The sequence below is a fragment of the Oncorhynchus tshawytscha genome, linkage group LG10, assembly GCF_018296145.1.
Source record: "Oncorhynchus tshawytscha isolate Ot180627B linkage group LG10, Otsh_v2.0, whole genome shotgun sequence".
Classification (NCBI taxonomy): domain Eukaryota; kingdom Metazoa; phylum Chordata; class Actinopteri; order Salmoniformes; family Salmonidae; genus Oncorhynchus; species Oncorhynchus tshawytscha.
Window position 1 is genome coordinate 29,941,113 of NC_056438.1, and position 24,793 is coordinate 29,965,905.

At 45.0% G+C, this 24,793-nt stretch overlaps 1 protein-coding gene across 8 annotated transcripts in view; it reads left to right on the forward strand.

Annotated features, from left to right (window-relative positions):
- The window catches only part of ank2b (ankyrin 2b, neuronal), a 250,751-nt gene that overhangs the window by 189,125 nt on the left and 36,833 nt on the right, over positions 1-24,793 (forward strand). For 2 of the 8 annotated variants that reach the window (XM_042328476.1, XM_042328477.1), the window contains 23 exons: positions 708-905; positions 2,388-2,486; positions 3,028-3,126; positions 3,256-3,354; positions 3,618-3,815; positions 5,050-5,148; positions 5,687-5,785; positions 5,993-6,190; positions 8,845-8,943; positions 9,118-9,216; positions 9,857-9,955; positions 10,128-10,226; positions 10,341-10,413; positions 12,856-12,997; positions 13,237-13,248; positions 13,506-13,593; positions 14,091-14,194; positions 16,459-16,494; positions 17,769-17,993; positions 18,728-18,826; positions 20,101-20,255; positions 20,543-20,754; positions 21,078-21,282. In XM_042328476.1, coding sequence (XP_042184410.1) covers positions 708-905; positions 2,388-2,486; positions 3,028-3,126; positions 3,256-3,354; positions 3,618-3,815; positions 5,050-5,148; positions 5,687-5,785; positions 5,993-6,190; positions 8,845-8,943; positions 9,118-9,216; positions 9,857-9,955; positions 10,128-10,226; positions 10,341-10,413; positions 12,856-12,997; positions 13,237-13,248; positions 13,506-13,593; positions 14,091-14,194; positions 16,459-16,494; positions 17,769-17,993; positions 18,728-18,826; positions 20,101-20,255; positions 20,543-20,754; positions 21,078-21,282 — 2,836 coding nt within the window. Of the gene's footprint in view, positions 1-707; positions 906-2,387; positions 2,487-3,027; positions 3,127-3,255; positions 3,355-3,617; positions 3,816-5,049; positions 5,149-5,686; positions 5,786-5,992; positions 6,191-8,844; positions 8,944-9,117; positions 9,217-9,856; positions 9,956-10,127; positions 10,227-10,340; positions 10,414-10,908; positions 10,984-12,855; positions 12,998-13,236; positions 13,249-13,505; positions 13,594-14,090; positions 14,195-16,458; positions 16,495-17,768; positions 17,994-18,727; positions 18,827-20,100; positions 20,256-20,542; positions 20,755-21,077; positions 21,283-24,793 lie in introns of all 8 variants that reach the window. The other 6 variants (XM_042328481.1, XM_042328482.1, XM_042328475.1 and 3 more) reach the window with 5 other exon arrangements.

Consider the following 24,793-nt stretch of genomic DNA (forward strand, 5'->3'; position numbering starts at 1 on the left):
ATTGTGAGGCGATATACAAATTTGACAGACAACAAGACGGGGACTTCAAAATGGTACGTCAAGGGAACTGTACTATTCAGATGGGTTATATGGACTAGTAACCTAACTGAAGTCTGGACAGTGGCTGTAGGTCTATAACCTCTCACTGAGCCGTATATCATTTTAACTCCTCCAGAGTTAAGCATTTCTTGCAGTAAAATTATACATAAAATGTACATTTTTACCCCGGGGACAGGAGTGGCGAAATATGATTGATTTCTTTCAGCATCTTGAGAGAAAATAATGACTGAATTAACCATCTGTAAAGGTGGTGGTGCTCTCTTTATCAGCATCATTAAAGCTGATAGTATTTCAACCACATTAAATATGCATCGTAGTCGAACTGAACTCTTATCAAAAACATGTTAGGTTGTTTTAACAGCTTTTCATTTCCTTAAAATCGGTCAAACTGATGTAATTTGGAAATGTTTCACTGAAAACCTTTCCCATTTATTTTTTGTTATTGCATTTGCTCCCCGGTCCCTAAAAGTTTTTGCTGCGCGGGCCTCCGATTTTCACTTTATCACTTCTAGTCGGGCGGTTGCGGATGGGTTATTAGCAATTATGGGCGGGTGCGGATGAACAAACAGCTGACCCATGTATCACTAACACACACCCTCTCTCTGACCATCTTCTCTATCTCTCTCTCTCTTTCTCTCTCTCTGTAGAACGGTCTGTCTCCTCTCCACATGTCAGCTCAAGGCGACCATGTTGAGTGCGTCAAGCACCTGCTGCAGCACAAGGCGCCCGTTGATGATGTCACACTGGACTACCTGACAGCGCTGCACGTCGCCGCCCACTGCGGTCACTACAGAGTCACCAAGCTGCTGCTGGACAAGAGGGCAAACCCCAACGCTAGAGCACTGGTAATACTCACACTCCTATTACCACTAATACAATGACTTCCAATACTCTAGGCCTCTATAAGCTATGTATACAAAAGTATGTGGACACCCCTTCAAATGAGTGGATTCGGCTATCTGACAGGTGTATAAAATCGAACACACAGCCATGCAATCTCTATAGACAAACATTGCCGGTAGAATGGTCTTTACTGAAGAGCTCAGTGACTTTCAACGTGGCACCTTCATAGGATGCCACCTTTCCAACAAGTCAGTTCATCACATTTGTGTCCTGCTAGAGCTTCCCCGGTCAGCTGTAAGTGCTGTTAATGTTAAGAGGGAACGTCTAGGAGCAACAACGGCTCCGCCGCGAAGTGGTAGGCCACACAAGCTCACAGAATGGAAACGCAGAGTGCTGAAGTGCTACAGTTAGGCCCTAGCTTAGGCTACGAACTAACGGCAGATAAAAACCATCTGTCCTCGGTTGCAACACTCACTACCGAGTTCCAAACTGACTCTGGATGCAGTGTGTGCACAAGAACTGTTCGTTGGGAGCATCATGAAATGGGGTTTCCATGGCCGAGCAGCCGCACACAAGTCTAAGATCACCATGATCAAGGCCAAGCGTCGGCTGGAGTGGTGTAAAGCTCGCCGCCATTGGAGTCTGCATCAGTGGAAATGCGTTCTCTGGAGTGATGAAACATACTTCACCATCTGGCAGTCCGACAGATAAATCTGGGTTTGGCAGATGCCAGAGGGACGCTACCTGCCCCAATGCATAGTGCCAACTGAAAAGTTTGGCGGAGTAGGAATAATGGTCTGAGGTTGTTGTTCATGGTTCAGGCTAGGCCCTTTAGTTCCTGTGAAGTGAAATCTTAATGCTACAGCATACAATCACATTCTACACGATTCTGTGCTTCCAGCTTTGTGGTAACAGTTTGGGGAAGGCCCTTTCCTGTTTCAGCATGACAATGCCCTGTGCACAAAGCGAGGTCCATACAGAAATGGTTTGCCGAGAACAGTGTGGAAGAACTTGACTGGTCTGCACAGAGCCCTGACCTCAACCCCATCGAACACCTTTGGGATTGAATTGGAACACCATCTGCGAGCCAGGCCTAATCATCCAACATCTGTGCCCAACCTCACTAATGTGTCTTGTGGCTGAATGGAAGCAGGTCCCCTCAACAATGTTCCAACATCTAGTAGAAAGCCTTCCCAGAAAGAGTGGAGACTTTTATACAAGAAACTCCATATTCATGCCCATGATTTTGGAATGAGTTATTAGACGAGCAGGTGTCCACATACTTTTGGCCATGTGTTGTATGTGTGGTGGCTGTTTTGCCGATTCTGTCTCAGAGACAGAACTTGGTGAAACAAAGTTTCGAGTGAAAATAAGATGGCCTCTCCTATCTGTCTCAACCATGTCAACAATGTCCCTACATGTATATGCCACCTGTACTGTAGGTGTGTTTCATTCATTCTGTGTCTGGGGTGTGTGTCTGTCAGAATGGCTTCACCCCGCTGCACATTGCCTGTAAGAAGAATAGAGTGAAGGTGATGGAGCTGCTGGTCAAGTATGGAGCTTTCATCCAGGCCATCACAGAGGTAGGACACTAGCCTTCAAAATGTGAACAGTTACATCCTAATACACAATTACACGTGTACTATTAGATAATGCACAAATTAGCCTCCGCAATATACACAGGAATGCAACCCCACACCGCTTAAACCTTCAATACGGTGGACTTAAAGGTAGACTGACGTTGCCACGAGCAGCAAGACCTTGCTCTCACACTGCCACGCACAGTATCTGCGCATGTGCACGGGTTCGCTTCGCCCTGTTGTAACGCGGTCGCCAGGGCACCGGAACAGCGGAGAAGTTGAGCCTTGCCCTTCAATGCTCTTAGTTGTTGTGGAAATTGACCCACTATGCTGTTTACATTCTGCATCTACGTCATATCGCTGAGTCTACCTTTAATATAACATCTGCCCATTTATACATTAGACTTGGTTACACTAGTCTCATCAGCTAATATGTTTTGACCAGACCTGCCTTCAAACAAATAAGCAGTGCAGAATGTATGCAAAGATGAAACGTTCCCTGATTTGATCTCTCTCCGTTGCCCTCTTCCTTTCTCTCTTTAAGTCTGGCCTGACTCCCATCCACGTTGCAGCCTTCATGGGTCACCTCAACATTGTCCTGCTGCTGCTACAGAACGGCGCCTCGCCGGACGTCTGCAACATTGTGAGTGACGGGGGACGGGGGTCGGGGGTCACTGTTTGTTTTACGCTGTCGCCGGTGTGCGTCTTTCCACGCTGCCATTGGCGCGTTTGTCTGCGTTTCTGCTGACTCGTACGTGTGTGTTGTGTGCAGCGCGGGGAGACGGCCCTACACATGGCAGCCAGGGCAGGACAGGTGGAGGCGGTTCGCTGCCTGCTGAGGAACGGCGCCCTGGTGGACGCCAGAGCCAGGGTAACACATTTAACAGCGCCATTTACCATACAGTATTAGGCTGTTATCATCCGTGTTGAACTCTTCAAAGAAACCATCCTAAAAGTACCAGTTGCGTCCACAAAAACACAATTAAACAGGGCTGTAAAATTAAATGTTGCAGCACTTGAACTCTGCCCATTCATTTTATGTACTGTACTGTCAAAGTCACATCACCCATAACCTCCATCTCTAATAAAACTCATTCTCTGCCCACTATAACCTCCATGTCTCTACCCCTGCAGGAGGACCAGACTCCCCTCCACATCGCGTCTCGCCTGGGGAAGACTGAGATAGTTCAGCTGCTACTGCAGCATATGGCCCACCCTGACGCCTCCACGACTAACGGATACACACCCTTACACATCTCAGCCAGGGAGGGACAGGTGGACGTGGCTTCAGTGCTGCTGGAGGCGGGCGCCTCACACTCGCTGGCTACCAAGGTAGGTGGTGAGCACAACACACTCACACACGCCTACATTTCACCTGCCTACGCTCAAACACACATGCTCACATGCACAACACACACTTGTACATCTTGGTGCTATTTTCGTGGGGATTGTTTTTTAAACGGATGAAATATACTCCCTCATTTCCTTGTGGATTTATATGAAATATCTATTGATTCACTGTATGGCATGTCTCACAGGCGCCCACTATGGGGGCCACTGTCAGTATGAACTTCTTTAATCTGGTTTAATCAATGAAGGGTTAATGATGCTTTGGAGAACATCTGGGCCCTTCTCCTAAATTTTGCAAGAGGACATTGATGTTGTCATTGAATGATATTCAATGTGCATTGACGCAGCAACATATCAGTGCTAATTTATTCATATGCTCTGGGCTCTGAATAAAAGCAGTAAAATCCAACTCTCATGATGGAGGTGCTCTCTCTTTCTTTCTCTCTTTCTTTCTCTCTCTCTCTCCCTTCCCCCTCTTCTCCTTGTCTCGTGGGGGGAAATGGGTGAGGCACTGTTAGCGTGACAAAGAGGACAGCGGATGCTCATTGAACATCGTCCTAGCCTTGGCATGCCCCTCTCTGCCTCTGTCCCCAATCACGTATATTTCATCTATTGGATCACATTTTATAAATTCTAATCTTTATCTCCTGTTTTTCAAGAGCCTCAAACATTACCGTCATTAGCGCCTCTCATTCTCTTCTCATCGACACATTGTGTCTACTCGGATGTGCATTACATCAGAAATGAACCAGAGTTACACAGACAAAGGATTCCCTCCCTTCATGGGCTGGGTCATAAACAATGTGGTCATGTGACATGGGAGAGCACCGTTGTCCTATCACAACAGCCCTGGCCTCCTGTCAATGTGACAATGGCTAAAGAGCACCACCTGGTGGCTACATTGGGACTAGTTATTACTTGTAAGAGGGAGATGCATGTTTTGCGCTGCACATTGGATTTTGGGTATTAACTACGATTGCATCAGCAGTGTGGGTGTAGAGAGAATGGTTCTTATTGTGCATCTTATTAAATTGCGTTACGTTTGGTTCACATACATCATTTAGTTGGACATTCATTTTAGACCCATTTGGAAATGAGGCTGTTATGAAATTATTGCTATTTTACATATTTCATGAGCATTGCGCATTTCTGAAGATCTAGTTAGTGCTTGTAACAATCATTATTAAATGGTCATCTGTATGTTGTCTCCATACAGAAAGGATTCACTCCGCTGCATGTGGCGTCCAAGTACGGAAGCCTGGATGTGACCAAACTTCTCCTGCAGAAAAGAGCCCCTCCCGATTCTGCTGGGAAGGTAAGCATCATTACCATAACTCAAACCCTAAATCATAGTATAGCTCTACATGTTATAGAGGGAAAATATAACCACACAAAAAAGTACATTTCTCACCAGGTGTGTTATATTTCCATGATTTCGATTCAGATAATTCACTGACCTTGGACTGTTATGGGATATAGACTATTCTTTATCAAAGCTTTATCTGGCAAAATATATTTTTTAAATTCTGTTCGTATTTCTGTGTTGAGGCTATGTTGTCAGCGAGACTACCGGTGAGCATAGTTTGACCAAATCAACTTTCCATTTGATTAACTACTGTTTTTTCCTCTACTTTTAGGAAAGACATAACATATATAATTTTTCTTATTATTCTTTTTGAATAAGGACCCGCCCAGTGAGCCTCCTGCTGCTTGCTCTTTAATAGAAGTCTAATTCTCAATAACATGCTGTAATAGTACCCCGGTAACACAGCTCATCATATGTGTGTGTGTGTTGACTAGCTAGCATTAATAGCTGCTTGCTCTGCTAACCAGCCTGGTTTAATCCAATACAGAATGGCCTCACGCCTCTCCATGTCGCTGCGCATTACGATAACCAGAAGGTGGCGCTCCTGCTTTTGGACAAAGGGGCCTCGCCCCACGCCACGGCCAAGGTGAGACCTCCCGTCACTCAGACCCCCCTACCCCCCACCCCCGGTCACTGTCCTCACAGGTGGGAGGACAGACGTCGGCCGGCCTTGGGGTGGACGGTCGAATGTCATTTTGAAGCTGTGTGTGTGCGTGTGTGTACGTGTGTGGACATCTTTTGGGGTATCTGTACAACTGAATTGATGTACTCTCGACCTCCCTCTCTCCTCCAGAATGGCTACACTCCCCTCCACATTGCGGCGAAGAAGAACCAGATGGACATAGCGGTGGTGCTGCTGCAGTACGGGGCCGAGACCAACATCCTGACCAAGCAGGGGGTCACCCCCCTACACCTGGCCTCACAGGAGGGACACGCTGACATGGCCGCCCTGCTCATGGAGAAGGGGACTCAAGTCAACGTCCCCACCAAGGTAGGCCTACCTCTTCCCATCCCTCTCGGTTTTAAACTGCTTATGTCACGCGGCCGCGGGCCTGAACTTGTTTACATACCCTACATTACTCATCTCATATGTATATACTGTACTCAATACCATCTACTGCATCTTGCCTATGCCGTTCTGTACCATCACTCATTCATATCTTTATGTACATATTCTTTATCCCTTTACACTTGTGTGTATAAGGTAGTAGTTTTGGAATTGTTAGGTTAGATTACTTGTTGGTTATTACTGCATTGTCGGAACTAGAAGCACAAGCATTTCGCTACACTCGCATTAACATCTGCTAACCATGTGTATGTGACAAATAAAATTGATTTGATTTGAACCCACTCCTCAACGACCCACACTTTAAAACTAAGATGTTAAAATTGTGCATAGGCCTTCGTACTCCAGTCACAGACACTTTTCTGAGACGTGGTGTCTCACTGCTTCTGAGGGGTTCAAAATGAACAGGGCCTCTGATGTCAGTCTCTCATTCCTTTCAAGTCTACCTTTTAAAGTACCCCAGTGAATAGAGTTACACGCACAGGAAAGGCTTAATCCTATCAGGTGTCGTTAGCTTGGACTATATTGGATTCATCGATATCTTTGTGACATTTTGCAAGGAAATAGGAGTTACACACACAGCTCTCAAGCTAGTATCCAGCCTTCGGTTCTGATTTCAGAGCTGTAGCGTGGCATGTGTGAATGTAGCAGGAATGAATTTGAGAGAAGGGGAGAGTGTAGTTTCACGGCTATTTTAGGAAGAGTGTGAGACTGCTTGTGCCCTGAGCTGTTTAGGGCCGAGTCAGAGAGCGGGAGGTGGGAGGTTGAAAAACCTCCGTGACGACCATGGATGTCTGCCCACACGTGTCACACCGAAGGCCCTGCCTGCGGGCATGCATGCCCCTACACACACTTACACACTTATTCCCATCAACTGTACCAAACAGAGCGATCAATGGGTCTGGGGCTAGAACTCTATCAAAGGCTCTAGATAAGTCATCAAAAATGAGAGCCCAGTAAGCACGTAACTTAGGACATGTCCAGAATAAGTGGGTCAACGTCCCCTCAATCTGCTTGCACCTCTCACACAGTGGTGAGGTGTCCGGGAATATTTTATGCAGTTTTACTTTTGAGTAATGTAACCTGTGTATCACCTTCAACTGTACAAGGTTGTGTCTGGCATTCACTGAACTGTGGTTTATAGTCCTGAGAGCTTCTACCCAGTCCTCATCTGAGATTTCTGACCCAAGTTCTTGTTCCCAAGCCCTTTTAATAGTGTCTGTGGATACCTCTATGTGGGCCTGTAGCACATCATACAGTCTAGAGACCGACCCTTTTTGAGTGGGGTTTGACAAGGATCAAGCTAATGTAGGACTATTTGGCTTAATGCCATACTGTGGGATATGTGTCCTTACGAAATTCCTGATTTGGAGGTATCTGAAAAAATGTGTTGTTGGCATGTTGATCTTTCCCTGTAATTGTTGAAATGAAGCTAACAGACCATCTATGTATAGATTACCAATTGTTGTGACCCCTTCTCCCTCCACTGTGAAAACACCACATCATCCAATGCAGGGTGGAAAGCATGATTCAGGAAAATTGGGCTGTCTATGTAAACAGTGGGTATGTTAAGAAAATACCTCATCTGTTTCCAGATCCTAGGCGTATGACAAATGACTGGATTAGAGTCATAAGTGTCTTTTTTCACATATGATAGGCTCGTACACTCTTAGAAAAAAGGGTTCTTCGGCTGTCCACATAGGATAACCTCGCCTGTCACTCAAAAACTCCTCCCTTTTTGGTTCCAGGTAGAACCCTTTTTGTTTCCGGGTAGAACCATTTTGGGTTCCATATAGAATCCCCTGTGGAGAGGGTTCTACATGGAAGCCAAAACAGTTCTACTTGGAACCAAAAGGGTTCTACCTGGAACCAAAACGGTTCTCCTATGGATTCTAGATAGCACCTTTTTTTTCTAAGTGTGTAGGCATGCACATACTATAAATACATACGCATATGAATACAGTTCATGCAAACAATTGCATGTACACACATGCGTGCACACACACGCACTTTTACAGTCCCCCACCCACCCGCCCACACACTTTGTCTTTTAAATTTAGAGCAGGATAGCAAGGCCACAGGGCTTCGTCTCCAACCAAGCAGAAACCCAGATATATTCCTCCTTTAAACTTTTTACAAACCACTCAGTCTTCACCCAGCTCCATCAGTCAACCCCAGACAGACCTCCCACTGGGCACACGCTGGTTGAATCAACGTTGTTTCCATTTCATTTCAATGGAAGGACGTTGAACCAATGTGGAATAGACGTCGAATTGACGTGGATGAAGATATATCACTGCTTTCCATGACCTTGTCTGCCTTGTCTCCTGGGTGCAAGAACATGCACTCTGCATGAGAAGACCCTAAATACCCAGTCACATCTTCTCCCCCCCCCTGTCAACACATTATTTCCTGTCCTGTAAAAGTCGCATGTCACTCAAAAACCTCCTCCTTTAATATTTAGGGGAAACCACATGACCTGCCCAGGTGAAACTACTGTCCATAGGTACACAGTAGGCTGATTCATTCATGGAGAGAGGTGGTGAGTAACAAACACATTGTTGTTTGTGTTCCTTCAGAGTGGCCTCACCCCACTCCATCTGGCTGCCCAGGAGGACAAGGTGGCTGTGGGTGAGATACTGGCTAAACATGGAGCCAACCTGGACCAGCAAACTAAGGTATGGCCTATATTCATTTCATTTGAGCATTGACTGACAATTGTACTGAAATACTGATAATATACAGTATGTCTCCCATATACTGTACTTCAATATGCTAATGAATATCTGTTTCTCTTTTCATGATGTTCGTAGTAGATGTTTTGATACTATGATTGACCATTATCGTTCCAGTTGGGTTACACTCCTCTGATCGTAGCGTGTCACTATGGCAATGCCAAGATGGTCAACTTCCTCTTACAGAATGGTGCTAGTGTCAATGCCAAAACCAAGGTAACACACCATGCACAAAACTACCACAGTACACTCTTAGGAAAGGGTTTCAAAAAGGGTTCTTCGACTGTCCCAATAGGAGAACCTGTTTTGGTATCAAGTAGAAACCTTTTTGAGTTCCATGTAGAACCCTCTGTGGGAAAAACTATTTTAGGTTCTAGATAGCACCTTTTTTTTAAAGAGATACTTCTGAATTTTGAGAATGAGGCCCTTTATACAGTATACTTCCCCAGTCAGATTTCTATGCCTCTGTGTGCAGGTTGAACGAAGTTGCTAACTAGCGCTAGTGCAATGATTGGAAGTCAATGGTAACTGCTAGCATGCTAGTAGATACCATAGACTTCCAGTCATTATGCTAACTCTAGTTAGCATTGGCTCGCAAAACTACCTCTGACTTCCTTCATACTGGAAAACAGAGACATAACATTGGTATCCACGAGTTCATCTGACTGGGGAAGTAGATAAAGGACCTCCTACGTAAATTCCCAAAGTTTCCCTTTAACTGTGTTATGAATGTTCAATAATGCATTATTTCCTTTGACAGAAAAGATCAAATGCTATCGTAAGGGTTCATACATAATTTCTAAAATGTTCAGGCCTTGCCAGACAGTCATTACTCTGTTTGACATTCTCTTCTCAGAATGGATACACTCCCCTCCACCAAGCAGCACAGCAAGGAAACACACACATCATCAATCTACTGCTGCAGAATGGAGCTAAGCCCAACAACATCACTGCGGTGTGTGGACTAGCTTCTGAACACACACACACTCTCACACACACACACACACACACACACACACACACATTCACACACACATTCACACACACACAAACACACACGCATGCACAAGCACACATGCACACAGGCACTAACACACACACACTTATGTCTTTCTCCCATCCTCTAGAATGGTAACACAGCTCTGGCCATCGCCCGGCGACTTGGCTACATCTCGGTGGTGGACACACTCAAGGTTGTCACCGAGGAGATCATTACCTCGACAACCGTGAGTCACACAACTATCACACAACTATCTCACACCACTATCCCTAAAATAAACAATTCACACATGATTTCGCCTATAAAGTTGGAATGATCTTATTTTGTTCATGTTGTTTAGACGGTGACAGAGAAACACAAGTTGAACGTCCCTGAGACTATGACTGAAGTCCTAGATGTCTCTGATGAGGAGGGTGAGTTTGCCACTTGATCCAGTCAGTAGGCTACTGTATATGACCACAACCATGTATAGAGACGGTCATTCTAAACCTCAGTCCATTTATGTTTGCCCTACAAGAACTTCAGCTAACCCGACTTCATGTTAAAATCCTGCCCCAGTTTTCTGTAGACACTGATTGACTAATAGGCTATCTCAGTAAGCCTTCCTCAAATCCCTCCCTTTTTCCCCATTGCCCAATCCTACACAAAAAAATGTTGTATAGAACCTAAAAGGGTTCTTCGGCTGTCCCCATAGGAGAACCCTTTGAAGAATCCTTTTTGGTTTCCGCAGAGGGTTCTACGTGGAACCCAAAAGGGTTCTGCCTGGAACCAAAAAGGGTTTTTACCTGGAACCAAAAAGGGTTCTCATATGGGGACAGCCAAAGAACCCTTTTGTAACCCTTTTTTCGGTGAGAGTCTAGTGTGTGTTGTAGTAGGCTAGTATTCTCACTGTACTGTGTACTGTATAGGCCTACATACTGTGCCCACAGTGCTGAAAGAGAGTGAGGATGATGTTCTGTCCGATGACTCCATGGATTTAGAAGGTACACCGTGCGAAGGTCGCCGTGGCGGTTACTATTGAAGAGGGTGTGACGGTGTGTTGTGGTCGTGGCAATTCGCATGGCGTGAGATTCCTCTGCGAGGGTTGTGTAAAACGACCTGTCATGGATGAGTGGTTGAGAGGACATACTTGAACCTGCACTAAACTCACCTACTGATAGGGTTTTGGATTCAAACATGGTGTGGTGAAACCAAGCCCACTTCTCTAAATGTGGAATACTGGTTATCATTGCTGAAAGCATTAGTGCTGTCAACAAGCCTTTACGTTGACACTAGTGGTGGCTGTGCCCTCTTTTAATGTCAATGCCGAGAATGTTTTTGTTTTGTCACGCTTCTTAAAATATCAGCTAAAAGGGGAAAGGGTGGATTTTAAAAGCATTTTTAATAGCATATTCAGATTCTCATGTTCTGAGGACTGTTGCCCCTGGGACTAGAGAGTGCCATTCAACTTCCAGCGAAAATACACCAATTAAAGCAGCAAAAAGCTTGTCTGTACAGAACTCCCGGACGATAGTTTCACCCTGAGTGTTGTCAGTTCAAAGCGGATTTCAAATCCCCCACTCAGAAATGCTGTCCTATCACATGCCGTAGCCGGGAAAGCCTGAATATGTAAGAATGTGTAAGCTACTTTTGAAGTGCTGCTTTAAAGGACTAACTTAACTTGAGCCTCCTTTAAAACACATTGCCAATGCTTTGCTGATTCATTCTGTATGGTTAATATTTATTAGCGTTGGTGGGAATACTTGTTAAAAGGCAGTTAGTTCCACTCTTCCTGGCCCTCTGTCATGGCTCATAAAGTCTGTGCATTTTAGGGCCAATCTGTGTTTATGTGAACTGTCACCTCATTGACGTGGCAGTGCATTACGGATATGGACGATTTCTCTTTTTCCTGGCTCTTCCGGTTGCGCAGTGACTTCACTTTACTTCTCGAAGGAAACTTGGATCATAAGGGTGGAGTGGTTGGCAGCGATTTGGGTGGGAAAAGGACACACCCTGTCAATAGTTGTGTTTTGGAAGCTGTCAGAAGAAGATTGGGTTTGGTTGTGCAGACGGTGTGGCTGTTCTAACCGACATGTATTGCTATTGGATGTGTTGTGAATGACATTGCTTTGTGAGTATTCCCTCTCAACCCGCATCTTATAGCTTACTTTACTCTTGCAGCTGTGGTGCTACTGTGCACATTACTAATTGTCGTGATAATGTGATTATATTGTACCTGTTCTTCCTTTTCATTTGTTTCTAACTTTTCATTCTCCAGGCAGTGGTTATGCTATTGACACAGGAACATCTCTATCAGCCTACAGTATGTTTCTCACTTGTTCTGCCAGCACATCCTACAGTATGCTACCTGCTCCCCTTATGCACTTTTCACACAATGGTGCCAACCCGAACTGTACTGTACTGGTTGAGATAGTTTTCTTTCACACTGTCCTTTCCAGTTGGGTTCCACTCATTTTGGTGGGGTAAGGTGGATGCGTAACCAGGCAAACACAGTACAGCTCGACTCAGTTTGGTTCAGCTCTGTCGTGGGCGAAAGGGTATTAGTGACTCTTCCCCCTGCTGTCCAGTAGTGGTAATAGCAGCAGTAGAGCTTTATGACGTGGTGGAGACCAGGCAGAGATGAGCTGTGTCTCTCAGCTCATCTGTAGTGCTTCAGTAACTGTAAGTATCTGATGTGTGTGTGTGAGTGTGTGTGTCACTAAGCCTCACGTTGACACACACCCTAGGTAAGGGCTGGCCCCTGCGTATATGTTTGCTTGCTAACTGTAGTCGCGTCACATCACAATGTCCCCTTCCCCCCGAGAAATACCCGTATTCTCGTCCATGTATCTCACCTGCCTCCTTCTCCCCTCCAGGTGACGACACGATGACAGGGGACGGAGGGGAGTACTTGAGGGCAGAGGACCTGAGGGAACTGGGAGATGACTCCTTGCCTGGACAGTACATGGATGGGATGAACTACCTGCGCTTCAGTCTGGAGGGGGGACGCTCTGACAGGTAGAGTCTACACACTGGATGAAGGAGACAGGTGTGTGTGTGTGTGTGCCTGTGTGTGGGTGTGCCTGTGTGTGGGTGTGCCTGTGTGTGTGTGCCTGTGTGTGTGTGCCTGTGTGTGTGTGTGTCTGTGAGATGATCTAATGATCTCATTTGTGGTGAATGCACAAATGTTTGTGAAGTCTCTGATGATTGTCAACTAATTTCTCTTCCTCCTTACTTACCATGCTTACTGTACCTAGTCGAATGCAAAGGTATGTTGATATAAGTGCTATTGTTTCTCTATGATTGAGTTGGTCCACATCCGTTGTAGAACTACTGTAGTAGATTTGAAGGAGTTTTTGTCGCACTACTCCGACTCTGGCCGTCCATTTGTCCTTGATTTTACACTAGTTCACTTGTGCCATGTCTCATGGACAGACTTGCGCCATATTGGGTGGTGAACACTGTTTTAGCTGTGTGTGTGATGTTTCCATGGCTACCGACGTCACCTTTTTCCTCCTCTCCTCAGTTTGGACAGGTCCTACACTCCCAGTCACCACGGTTACTACTCTCCAAAACACGAAAGCATGATAGAGGAGATGCTCACCAGCCACAACGTAAGTAAAGAGCTCAACCTCTCACATCCACCACTGTAAAGGGATCAGGCCTTGAGACTTAACCATCTATTGAAACATATTGTGCATGCTATGCATTGCTGAAAGCAGTTGCTCTGCTCAATACAGAAAATATATGACTTTGATTCATAGGGTCGTAATGTCTTGACATTGACTAACTCCTGTATCGGAATGTAAGCGAGTGCTCTTAGAAATGTACTTTATTTGACTGTAGATCATTCAAAGTGTAAGTTTGAGTTGAGATGAACGTTGCCGTCTATCTAGAGACGGGTACCGTAAAGTAGCACTAACGTGTTATGGTGCAATGCATCTTACCAGTTGTAAATTGCAATGTGTCAATGTTATTGCGTCTGTCCCTACTCAAAAAAAACGTTTTTTTTTTTAAAAGTAAAATAAAGTTGAGGTGCAATGTTTGTGTGTGTGTAAATGACTGTTGGCTGTGGCATGTCCTTAACAAGTGGCTCTTTGTTGGTTGCCAGGTGTCGTCTCTTGCCAGGGAAAATGAAAAGGACTCGTATCGTCTGAGCTGGGGCACAGAAAATCTGGACAATGTGGCACTGTCCTCCAGCCCCATCCACTCTGGGTAGGTACAGCGGGCACAGCGAGTACACAGAAGGGTTGGGCTTTAACTATCACATTTTTTATTTAAAAAAACAAACAGATTTTGGTACAAAAGCTGCAACCGTTATCTGGTCGAACCCATCCTGAATGCAGGTTTCCCCTTGAGCCTAATGCCTTCAGCCCTGTTCAACAGGCACGAGAGCAATGGGGGGTCCAGGCAACTCATGTAATTATTTATTTTTGTTCTGCGAACAGAATCACAATCTTTTGTGTCCTACTCCGAGGCCCATCTGTTAAGCGGCTTTTGGGGGATAACACTACGGAGAGAAGTAACGAATAATGTTAGCGCTCATTATAGACATATTAGTCCAATGCATTGTGATATGAAGATCCGCTTTCATCCTCTAGTTTAACTCTCTCTGCCATGCTAATTGGTAACAATGACGGAAGATAATCCCCCTCTTAGTTATAATGACACAAGTCCTGAATCGGTAATGTAATGCTACTGAGAGTGTCTCGAAATATTGGTTTAGGACAAGCAGTACGACAAAACAATTTGAAACATTGATCGTTGTCCAAAGGCACTGATGATTCTGGTCCACAGGGATGGGGAGTATGGTTTATTTTCTTCTCTTTCAGCCCTAGAGACGTTTTCTTTTATATCCCTATCTATCTTTCTATCTACGGTGCCTTCGGAAAGTATTCAGACCCCTTGACTTTTTCCACATTTCGTTACGTTACAGCCTAATTCTAAAATGGATTAAAACATTTTTTTAAAGTTCTCCTCAATCTACACACAATGCCCCATAATGACAAAGCAAAAACAGTTTTTTTTCTAAATTTTTGCAAATGTATAAAATATTGTAAAGACAAATACTTTATTTACATAAGTATTCAGACCCTTTTGTTATGAGATTCGAAATTGAGTTCAGGTGCATCCTGTTTCCTTTTATCATCCTTGAGATGTTTCTACAACTTGATTGGAGTCCACCTGTGGAAAATTCTATTGATTGGACATGATTTGGAAAGGCACACACCTGTCTATATAAGGTCCCCCAGTTGACAGTGCATGTCAGAGCAAAAACCAAGCTATGAGGTCGAAGGAATTGTCCGTAGAGCTCTGAGACACAATTGTGTTGTGGCCCAAATCTGGGGAAGACTACCAAAAAAGGTCTGCAGCATTGAAGGTTCCCAAGAACACTGTGGCCTCCATCATTCTTAAATGGAAGAAGTTTGGAACCACCAAGAGTCTTCCGAGAGCTGTCCTCCTGGCCAAACTGAGCAATCGGGGGAGAAGGGTCTTGGTCAGGGAGGTGATCAAATACCCGATGGTCACTCTGACAGAGCTCCAGAGTTCCTCTGTGGAGATGGGTGAACCTTCCAAAAGGACAACCATCTCTGCAGCCCTCCACCAATCAGGCCTTTATGGTAGAGTGGCCAGGCGGAAACCAGTCCAGTCCTGTAAAAGGCACATAAAGGACTCTCAGACCATGAGAAACAAGATTCCATGGTCTGATGAAACCAAGGTTGAACTATTTGGCCTCATTGCCAAGCGTCACGTCTGGAGGAAACCTTGCACCATCCCTACGGTGAAGAATGGTGGTTGCAGCATCATGCTCTGGGGATGTTTTTCAGCAGCAGGGCCTGGGAGACTAGTCAGAATCGAGGGAAAGATGAACGGAGCAAAGTACAGAGAGATCCTTGATAAAAACCTGCTCCAGAGCCCTAAGTACCTCAGACTGGGGCGAAGGTTCTACTTCCAACAGGACAACGATCCTAAGCACACAGCCAAGGCTTTGGCACAAGCCTCTGTATGTCGTTGAGTGGCGCAGCAAGAGCCTGGACTCTCTCTGGAGAGACCTGAAAATAGCTGTGCAGCGACGCTCCCCATCCAACCTGACAGAACTTGCAGAGAAGCATGGGAGAAACTCCCCAAATGCAGGTGTGCCAAGCTTGTAGCCTCATACCCAAGAAGATTCGAGGCTGTAATCGCTGCCAAAGGTGCTTCAACAAAGTAATGAGTACTTATGTAAATGTGATATTTCATTTTTATTTTGTTTTATAAATGTGTCATTATGGGGTTATTGTGTGTAGATTGAGGGGGAAAAAACGATTTAATCAATTTTAGAATATGGCTGTAACGTAACAAAATGTAGAAAAAGTCACAGGGTCTGAATACTTTCCGAATGCACTGTATATTTCTTTATTTCTATCTCTCTCTCTCTCTCTCTCTCTCTCTCTCTCTCTCTCTCTCTCTCTCTCATGGGGTCTCTGTTCTGTTTTCAGCCATTCCTCTCCGTGCCATGATCATGGCGACAGCAGGTGATCTACTGCACCTTGGTTTCCTCCTCTTCATCCTCCTCTTCGCACTCCTCCTCTCTTTCACAGTGTGCTCTCCTTCTAGAGAGATGTGTTTGTTTGTGTTGTTGTTTCACAAATGCCTGTCTTGTGAGTGCAGCACTACTAACAGATGTTTCCAATGTTGCACTATTCCCCCGTTTTAGCTTTTGATCACTTGGACATTTGTCAACTTTTATATACATTTTTACACAGGCCTCTTTGTAAAGGGACACAATTTGCTCCTAGTGCTGCATCAAAGAGTCACAAACATTGCCTCATCATCATTGGTCAGCCATTGTGTCCATCTCGGTTGAATCCTGTTGACCTCATGGTGGCCATTTTGTTTGTTGTTTAATTGTGTTTGGTCGATTCACAACTGCAAGGGCTAGGGCTCTGTTCAATCAGATCTGCTTCAGCCAACATCCGTATAGCGGTTGTTTTGGTGGTGACAGAGCTTTAGGTGGTACTGCGTCAGAGTCGTCAAGTCCACAAGCGGCTCCTGGCATTATAGCCTACCTGAAGTGGACATTGCCGTTGGCTGCACAGAGTTGCGTTAAAGAGAAATCCCCATGCAGCCTTGTTAACAAGTTTGAATGCTGGAATGTGCGATGTAATCTTCACCTCAATTAGGCTGATACAATCCTCATTATTCAGTTGAATGTTTTTCAAATCGAGTGTCATCATTTTTATGCAGCCTATTTTTTCTCATTCTGGAATTCTAATGCGAGTGTGGGATGGGGTGTTGCTTGGTGACACTGCCAAAACATCAGTGGGATATCGCCGGTTAACTCTTGATCCGATTGAAACCAGGCCCCTTGTGTTTTGTGTTTGATATAACCCGTCTCCATGTTTGCCGTTGTGCTGTATTGTTCCGTCTGCGTGTTGGAGTGTTTTTCTAACGGTTTGTTTGCTTTACCATAACATACTGGTGTCACCGGTGAAGTGCGTTTGCAGCTCCTTCACATTAGCCGTAAGAGTATGTGGTGTCACACCCATTCACCTCTCACTCACAGTCTGGTGTTTGTGCATGTAGGTATGCAGTGAAACCGTCATTCTTATGTTTGTGTGTTTTAACATGGATTCATATTTGTCTGTATATTTTCACTCCCCCAAATTTGTTTGTTTTACTGAAAGTTATGTAAGTTATCTGTGTAAAGGGAAGTACAAAGATATACTGTATTTGTCACAATGCTTAAAAATATCTTTCTCTTCATTTCGTAAACATCACATCTGCCCCCCGCCCATTCCCGTAACAGCTTCCTGGTTAGCTTCATGGTGGATGCCAGGGGAGGAGCCATGCGGGGTTGCCGTCACAACGGCCTGCGCATCATTATCCCGCCGCGGAAGTGCAGCGCGCCCACGCGGGTGACCTGCCGCCTGGTGAAGAGGCACCGCCTGGCCACCATGCCCCCCATGGTGGAAGGAGAGGGCCTGGCCAGCAGGCTGATCGAGGTGGGGCCCGTCGGAGCCCAGTTCCTCGGGTAAGAAAATATGCGATGGAGGGAGGGAGGGGTGTGAAAGAGAGAGGAAGTTGTATAGAGGGGCATGATGTCAGAGAGGGAGAATGACAGAGAGCGATGAGATGTCAGAGATTTTGATCTATGCTGTGAGAGTCCAAGACTCAAAGAGTGAGTGAGGTGAGAACGCTACGAGGGAAAGCGACAGCGACAGCGTGCGTCAAAAGACACTATAGGCCTACTGTATGAATCACAACCTGAGAATGTTGCTGCCCCTCTTCCTTTTCTCAGATTCATTTCACCCTGCCTCTGCCTTACTAAAACGGTCTATGCTCTTTGCTTCTTCCCAGTGGCAGGGGCCCTGCTTGTTTTCTTTTTAAACCGCATACTAGCTGTAACTCAACCATTTTTTTTTTTAGGAAGCTAACTGTTTCTATAAGACACATGGAAACAAAAAACTCTGCAAGGAAGCAGAAAACTGCGAAAGAACATTGCTCCATGATTGATTTGATATGTAGGTCACTAAGAGTGGCTGACTACCGATAATATACTGCCCCCTGATGGTGAAGTGTATAATAACTTACACTTTGAAAGCTCTGTGTATTTAAAGCCCGATGTATTTACCATGATGTCCTGATGACGGCCTCCACTCCACTCAGCCAAAAGGCTTTCACAAAACCCAACTAGTCACCCATTATTCTGACTACTTCCGCTCTCTCTCTCCCCCCACTGCTGCTAACGGACGGTTGGTCTCACAGTAAACTGCACCTTCCCACTGCCCCACCCCCTCTTAACGAGGGTGAGAGCCTCGTTAGCCGCATCCTGCAGCTCGGGCCACCCGGGACAAAATTCCTTGGGTAGGGGACAACAAAACATATGAAACAATCCATGGATGCTACTGGTTCCATTTTATAGCCTCCTCCTTTTATGTTTCGACTCTCTGTGATATGTTGTGTCTGTGGCCTCACCTGTAATGCTATGTGTGCTAGTGTCGTGCTGGGCCAGGTTTCCCAAAGGTTCATCGTTGGGGAGCATTGTTAACCTTCGTAGGAGCATCGTTAAATCCCCGAGCTGTTTCCCAAAACCAGCGTTATTGACGTTTTGCACTTGAAAAACGCTCGTAACCTAACGCCTGGCTCAAACCACTCTTAGAACAGCTAAGTGTGTCTTTAGAATCGCATGGTTTATCCGTCTCACTGACCGCTGGTAACTTCAGAAAAGTTACAAAAAGTTGAACAATGTTTTTGCAATTGATACAAACATGTGACGTATAAAAACACACCTTTAAATGAAAACTGAGATGACTTCCTTAAAATATAAATACAGTACGTTCAATCAATTGACTTCTATTTTGCTACTAGTAGGCTGCTGTCTGTAATTTGTCCCAATGTGTATTTCATGATGTGTAGCCTAACATGGGCGCAATGGCGTTGCGAAACCTGCGATTTAGTGCATTTTTATTGGGTAAAGCATTTGAATAAAGCCGCCTCAATATTTGCGGCCGTAGGTGGTAATATCTCTCTGGTAGCTGATCCGTCATCAGTTTTGTTGAATAATGATCATGTTAAGGTAAGATTTAAATGGAGAAAGCTGATCCGAGAGCAGCGCCTCCTTTCTTTCGATCCTATCAGTACCGACACATGCTCCAACGACGCACTTAGCGACCGTGGTGTTTTGGGATACGCATGTCACGTCTTCGGCCGTTGTAGGAAAGATGCATCGATAAAACACTTGTAAGCTTGAGTTCCATCGCTATTGGGAAACTGGGCCCTGGTGTCTTGCCCCACTTGTGCTCTCTGTCGTAGCATCCCAGACACTCCATTGTATGTTTGTTTTGTTCCTAGTTACTTTTCGGCTCCTTACCTTGTGCTTGGCTTTCTATGTTTAGTGCTGTCTGTCTGCCTGTTCAACCTCATGGTTTTATTGGTTCATTTGGTATCTTGGTGGATGTTTAGCATGACTGTCCCATAAGCATTTGTAGTTGACACTGTACTGTGCTCATCAGGTGAGTTGTTAGAAATGTGGTTGCTTACACACACACTTTACACACACCCACCTACATACATAACCCCCCCCCCCATCTCCACCCACAAACACACGCACTCACCGTGCTCCCTGTCCCTGGTCGCAGGCCTGTAGTCGTGGAGATCCCTCACTTCGCTGCCCTGAGGGGGAAGGAGAGGGAGCTGGTGATCATGAGGAGTGAGACAGGAGAGAGCTGGAAGGAGCACCACTGTGAACACACCGAGGAGGAGCTCAACCAGATCCTCAACGGCATGGACGAGGGTGAGTGTGATGTCCTCAACGCGAGACAACACTTAGTGATCGTCATCGCTAGAGGCCTTTGCCAAGAGGCCCTGCTCAAATACTTTGGAGAAGCATTCCATCCCGCCTCCCTTTCGTGGAGTATTCCCTGATCTAAAATGGCTGGATAGGTGAAAGCAAGGATTACACCAACCCAGTCCTGAGCAGTGATTACTCCAAGGGGGGGAAGGAAGGAAGAAATCATCATCAAAGTATTTCAACAGAGCCAGAGTCAAATGAACCACCGTTCCTTCTGTCCTCCTCTCCAGAACTGGACCCTCCAGAGGAGCTGGAGAAGAAGCGTATCTGCCGCATCATCACCAGGGACTTCCCCCAGTACTTTGCGGTGGTGTCCCGGGTCAAACAGGACAGTAACCTGATCGGTCCAGACGGGGGCATTCTCAGCAGCACGGTGGTGCCTACGGTCCAGGCAGTCTTCCCAGAGGGAGCCCTCACCAAGAGGATCAAAGTGGGACTACAGGTCATTTACTTCAAATATTCTCTTCAGAGAGTGAAAACACCATTTCATTTGAGTGTCTGTTAAATGTTGTCGACTTATTTTCCCAATTAATGGGGCCCTATGGCATGAGCGGCAGTCAGGAGAAGTTATAATCAAAAAGAATGGCACGTTGCTTGATTCTGAGGCAGAGCTTTAATGGAGCAAAAGTTAAATACGAGTATTTTATGATTACTACACTGTCATCATGTTTTATCAACGTCATAATCCTTTTTTTTTACGCCAAAGCCGATCCAAGGTATCTCTAATGTCAGTCTACTTCTAAAGCCATTACCTGTCATCTCCAGGCTCAGCCAATGAACGTGGACGTGGTGAAGAAGCTCCTGGGGAACAAGGCTACATTCAGCCCCATCGTGACCCTGGAGCCCCGGAGGAGGAAGTTCCATAAACCCATAACCATGACCATCCCCATCCCCAAGAGTAACACTGACCCAGTGGTCAATGGCTTCGGAGGGGACCAGCCCACCCTGCGCCTGCTCTGTAGTATCACAGGTTAGAGAGAAGGGTGGATTCACCGCACACACACATATACACAGATATATACAGAACCAATCAAATGTTTGGACACAGCTACTCATTCAAGGGTTTTCTTTCTTTTTACTATTTTCTACACTATAGAATAATAGTGAAGATATCAAAACTATGAAATAACACGTATGGAATCATGTAGCAACCAAAAAATTGTTCAACAAATCAAAATAGATTTTAGATTTTAGATTCTTCAAAGTAGCCACCCTTTGCCTTGATGACTGCTTTGCACACTCTTGGCATTCTCTCAACCAGCTCCACCTGGAATGCTTTTCAACAGTCTTGAAGGAGTTTCCACATATGCTGAGCATTTGTTGGTTGCTTTTCCTTCACTCTGCAGTCCAACTCATCCCAAACCATCTCAATTGGGTTGAGGTCGGGTGATTGTGGTGGCCAGGTCATCTGATGCAGCACTCCATAACTCTCCTTCTTGGTCAAATAGCTCTTACACAGCCTGGAGGTGTGCTGGGTCATTGTCCTGTTGAAAAACAAATTATAGTCCCACTAAGTGTAATCCCAGATGGGATGGCGTATCGCTGCCTAATGCTGTGGAAGCCATGCTGGTTAACTGTGCCTTGAATTCTAAATAAATCACAGAGAGTCGCCAGAAAAGCACCATCACACCTCCTCCTCCATGCTTCACAATGGGAACCACACATGCAGAATTCATCCATTCACCTACTCTGCGTCTCACAAAAACATGGCGGTTGGAACCGAAAATCTCAAATTTGGACTCATCAGACCAATGGACAGATTTCCACCGGTCTAATGTCCATTGCTCGTGTTTCTTGGCCCAAGCAAGTCTTTTCTTCTTATTGGTGTCCTTTATTAGTGGTTTCTTTGCAGCAATTCAACCATGAAGGCCTGATTCACGCAGTCTCCTCTGAACACTTGATGTTGAGATGTGTCTGTTACTTGAACTCTGTGAAGCATTTATTTGGAATACAATTTCTGAGACTGGTAACTCTAATGAACTTATCCTCCACAGCATAAGTAACTCTGGGTCTTCATTTCCTGTGGTGGTCCTCATGAGAGACAGTTTCATCATAGCACTTGAGGGTTTTTGCGACTGCACTTGAAGAAACTTTCAAAGTTCTAGAAATGTTCTGTATTGACTGACCTTCATATCTTGTCTCATCGCTACAACTCCCGTACGGGCTCGGGAGAGACGAAGGTTGAAAGTCATGGAAACACCGTGCACCTGGCAACCTTGGTTAGCGCGCACTGCCCCCGGCCCGCCACAGGACTCGCTGGTGCGCGATGAGACAAGGATTTTCCTACTGTCCAAACCCTCCCTAACCCGGACGACGCTAGGCCAATTGTGCGTCACTCTACGGACCTCCCGGTCGCGGCCGGTTACGACAGAGCCTGGGCACGAACCCAAAGTCTCTGGTGGCGCAGCTGGCGCTGCAGTACAGCACCCTTAACCACTGCGCCACCCGGGAGGCCCTAGATTATTTACAAGGACAGCCTTATCCATCCTCCCTGTTGGGGAATTGAACCCCGGTCTCCCGCAGGACACTGGGTTCTTTAGCTAAATAGCCCAGTGCTGTACTCCCAACCGTCACGTTGTACAGCGCCAAATTTTCCATTCCATCCTAACCGGAAACCCAGAGGGTTTTTCGTTTTCCTTGGAATAGAAACACCATAATATTAATCAAATTAATCCCAAACTCTAAAGGTAATTGGAAAGGTAGATACAAATTATTTGTGACATTGTGGTTACCATAAAGAATGTAACAAGATGTAAACAAGATGCTGTGTTGTTACTTACCGTAGTGATGGACAGCTGGTGGCATTTTGACAACATGTTTTCAAACACTTCTAGCCTGATTAGCAGGACAATGGACTCTTTATGACCCGGCTACTGTAGGTGTGAACATCGCCCTACCTGCAATATATTCAATGCTTTAGTATTCGGAAGTGTTACATGTCTAACTCAAAACTGCAGTATAGTATTTCTTCATCAACATCTTTATGTTTTCATTAATAAAATAATGATAAAAATACTCTTTCAAAATGCTGATGTTTATTTAGTTATGGATCCATAACCAATTACTATGTGAATAAATATCAGTGAATTACAGAAATATTGGAACAAAGTTATCTAATGAAGGCAAACAGTTTGTTGCCATGAAGTGGCTTTTGGTTTTAATTTCGAATCCTACAATCCTTTATATGTAATTATTGGCGGAGAGTCACGTCATATTTTTCAATATACTGTAGGCCTACCGTAGGTGACATGAGTCTCACTAGTGTTGAGTAATGTGCTGTTAAAAGTGCTTTAGGTCTTGTTTATTTAAAGAGCATATTGAAGTTAGAAGCAATAGGATTTGAAGCAAAAGCCTACAACTATTTCAGCACTGTTTCGCGCTCCTCTGAGACAAGCATGGGGACTGGTCTTGATAAATCAATGAGATTTTTATTTTGACTTAATCTCTGTTTGGGTATTGGTTAGACTAGAATAAAAAAATAAGGGTGCAGAAATGTTATGCTCTTAGTGTAACTTTTATTTAACTAGGCCAGTTAGTTAAGAACAAATCATTTTATTTTCAAGGACAGTGTCACGTTCTGACCATAGTTCTGTTATTTTATTCTTTGTTTTAGTATGGTCAGGGCGTGAGTTGGGGTGGGCAGTCTATGTTTGTTTTTCTATGTTGGTTTTTGTGTTCGGCCTAGTATGGTTCTCAATCAGAGGCAGGTGTCATTAGTTGTCTCTGATTGAGAATCATACTTAGGTAGCCTTTTTCCACCTGGGTTTTGTGGGTGTTTAGTATTTTGTCATTCACCTTATGGGACTGTTTGTTTGTTGTTTATTGTTTTTGTTCAGTGTTCATTTTGCTTAATTAAATTATGGACACTTACCACACTGCGTTTTGGTCCTCCGAACCTTCTCGCTACTCCTGCTCAGAAGAGGAGGACGAGATCCCTTACAGACAGCCTACTCCTTTCTCCCCGTCGGGATATTGAAACCCAGTCTCACGCATTCTCTGTCCGCACGACATGGGGATTCTTCAGCTATATAGCCCAGTGCTGTACTCCCGACCGTCACATTGTACAGCGCCAAATGTTCCACACCATCCTAACGGAAACCCAGATGGTTTTTAGTTTTTCTCGGAATAAAAACACCATAATATTAATCTAATTAATTAAGCAAGTACCAAACAAAAGTTTGGACACACCTACTCATTCCAGAATTTCTTTATTTTTTTACTATTTTCTACATTGTAGAATAATAGTGAAGACATCACAACCATGAAATAACACATATGGAATCAGTTAAGAACAAATTCTTATTTACAAGGACAGCCTACTCCTTCCTCCCAGTCGGGGAATTGAACCCCAGTCTCCCGCTTGCCCGTTCCTTATGTAAGGAATTAGCCACTTTCCCATGTTTACTACAGTATGTATTGTAGGCTATGTTTACTTGTTACAGACTGCACAGGCTTATATCTTCAAAATGTTTTAAATGCTT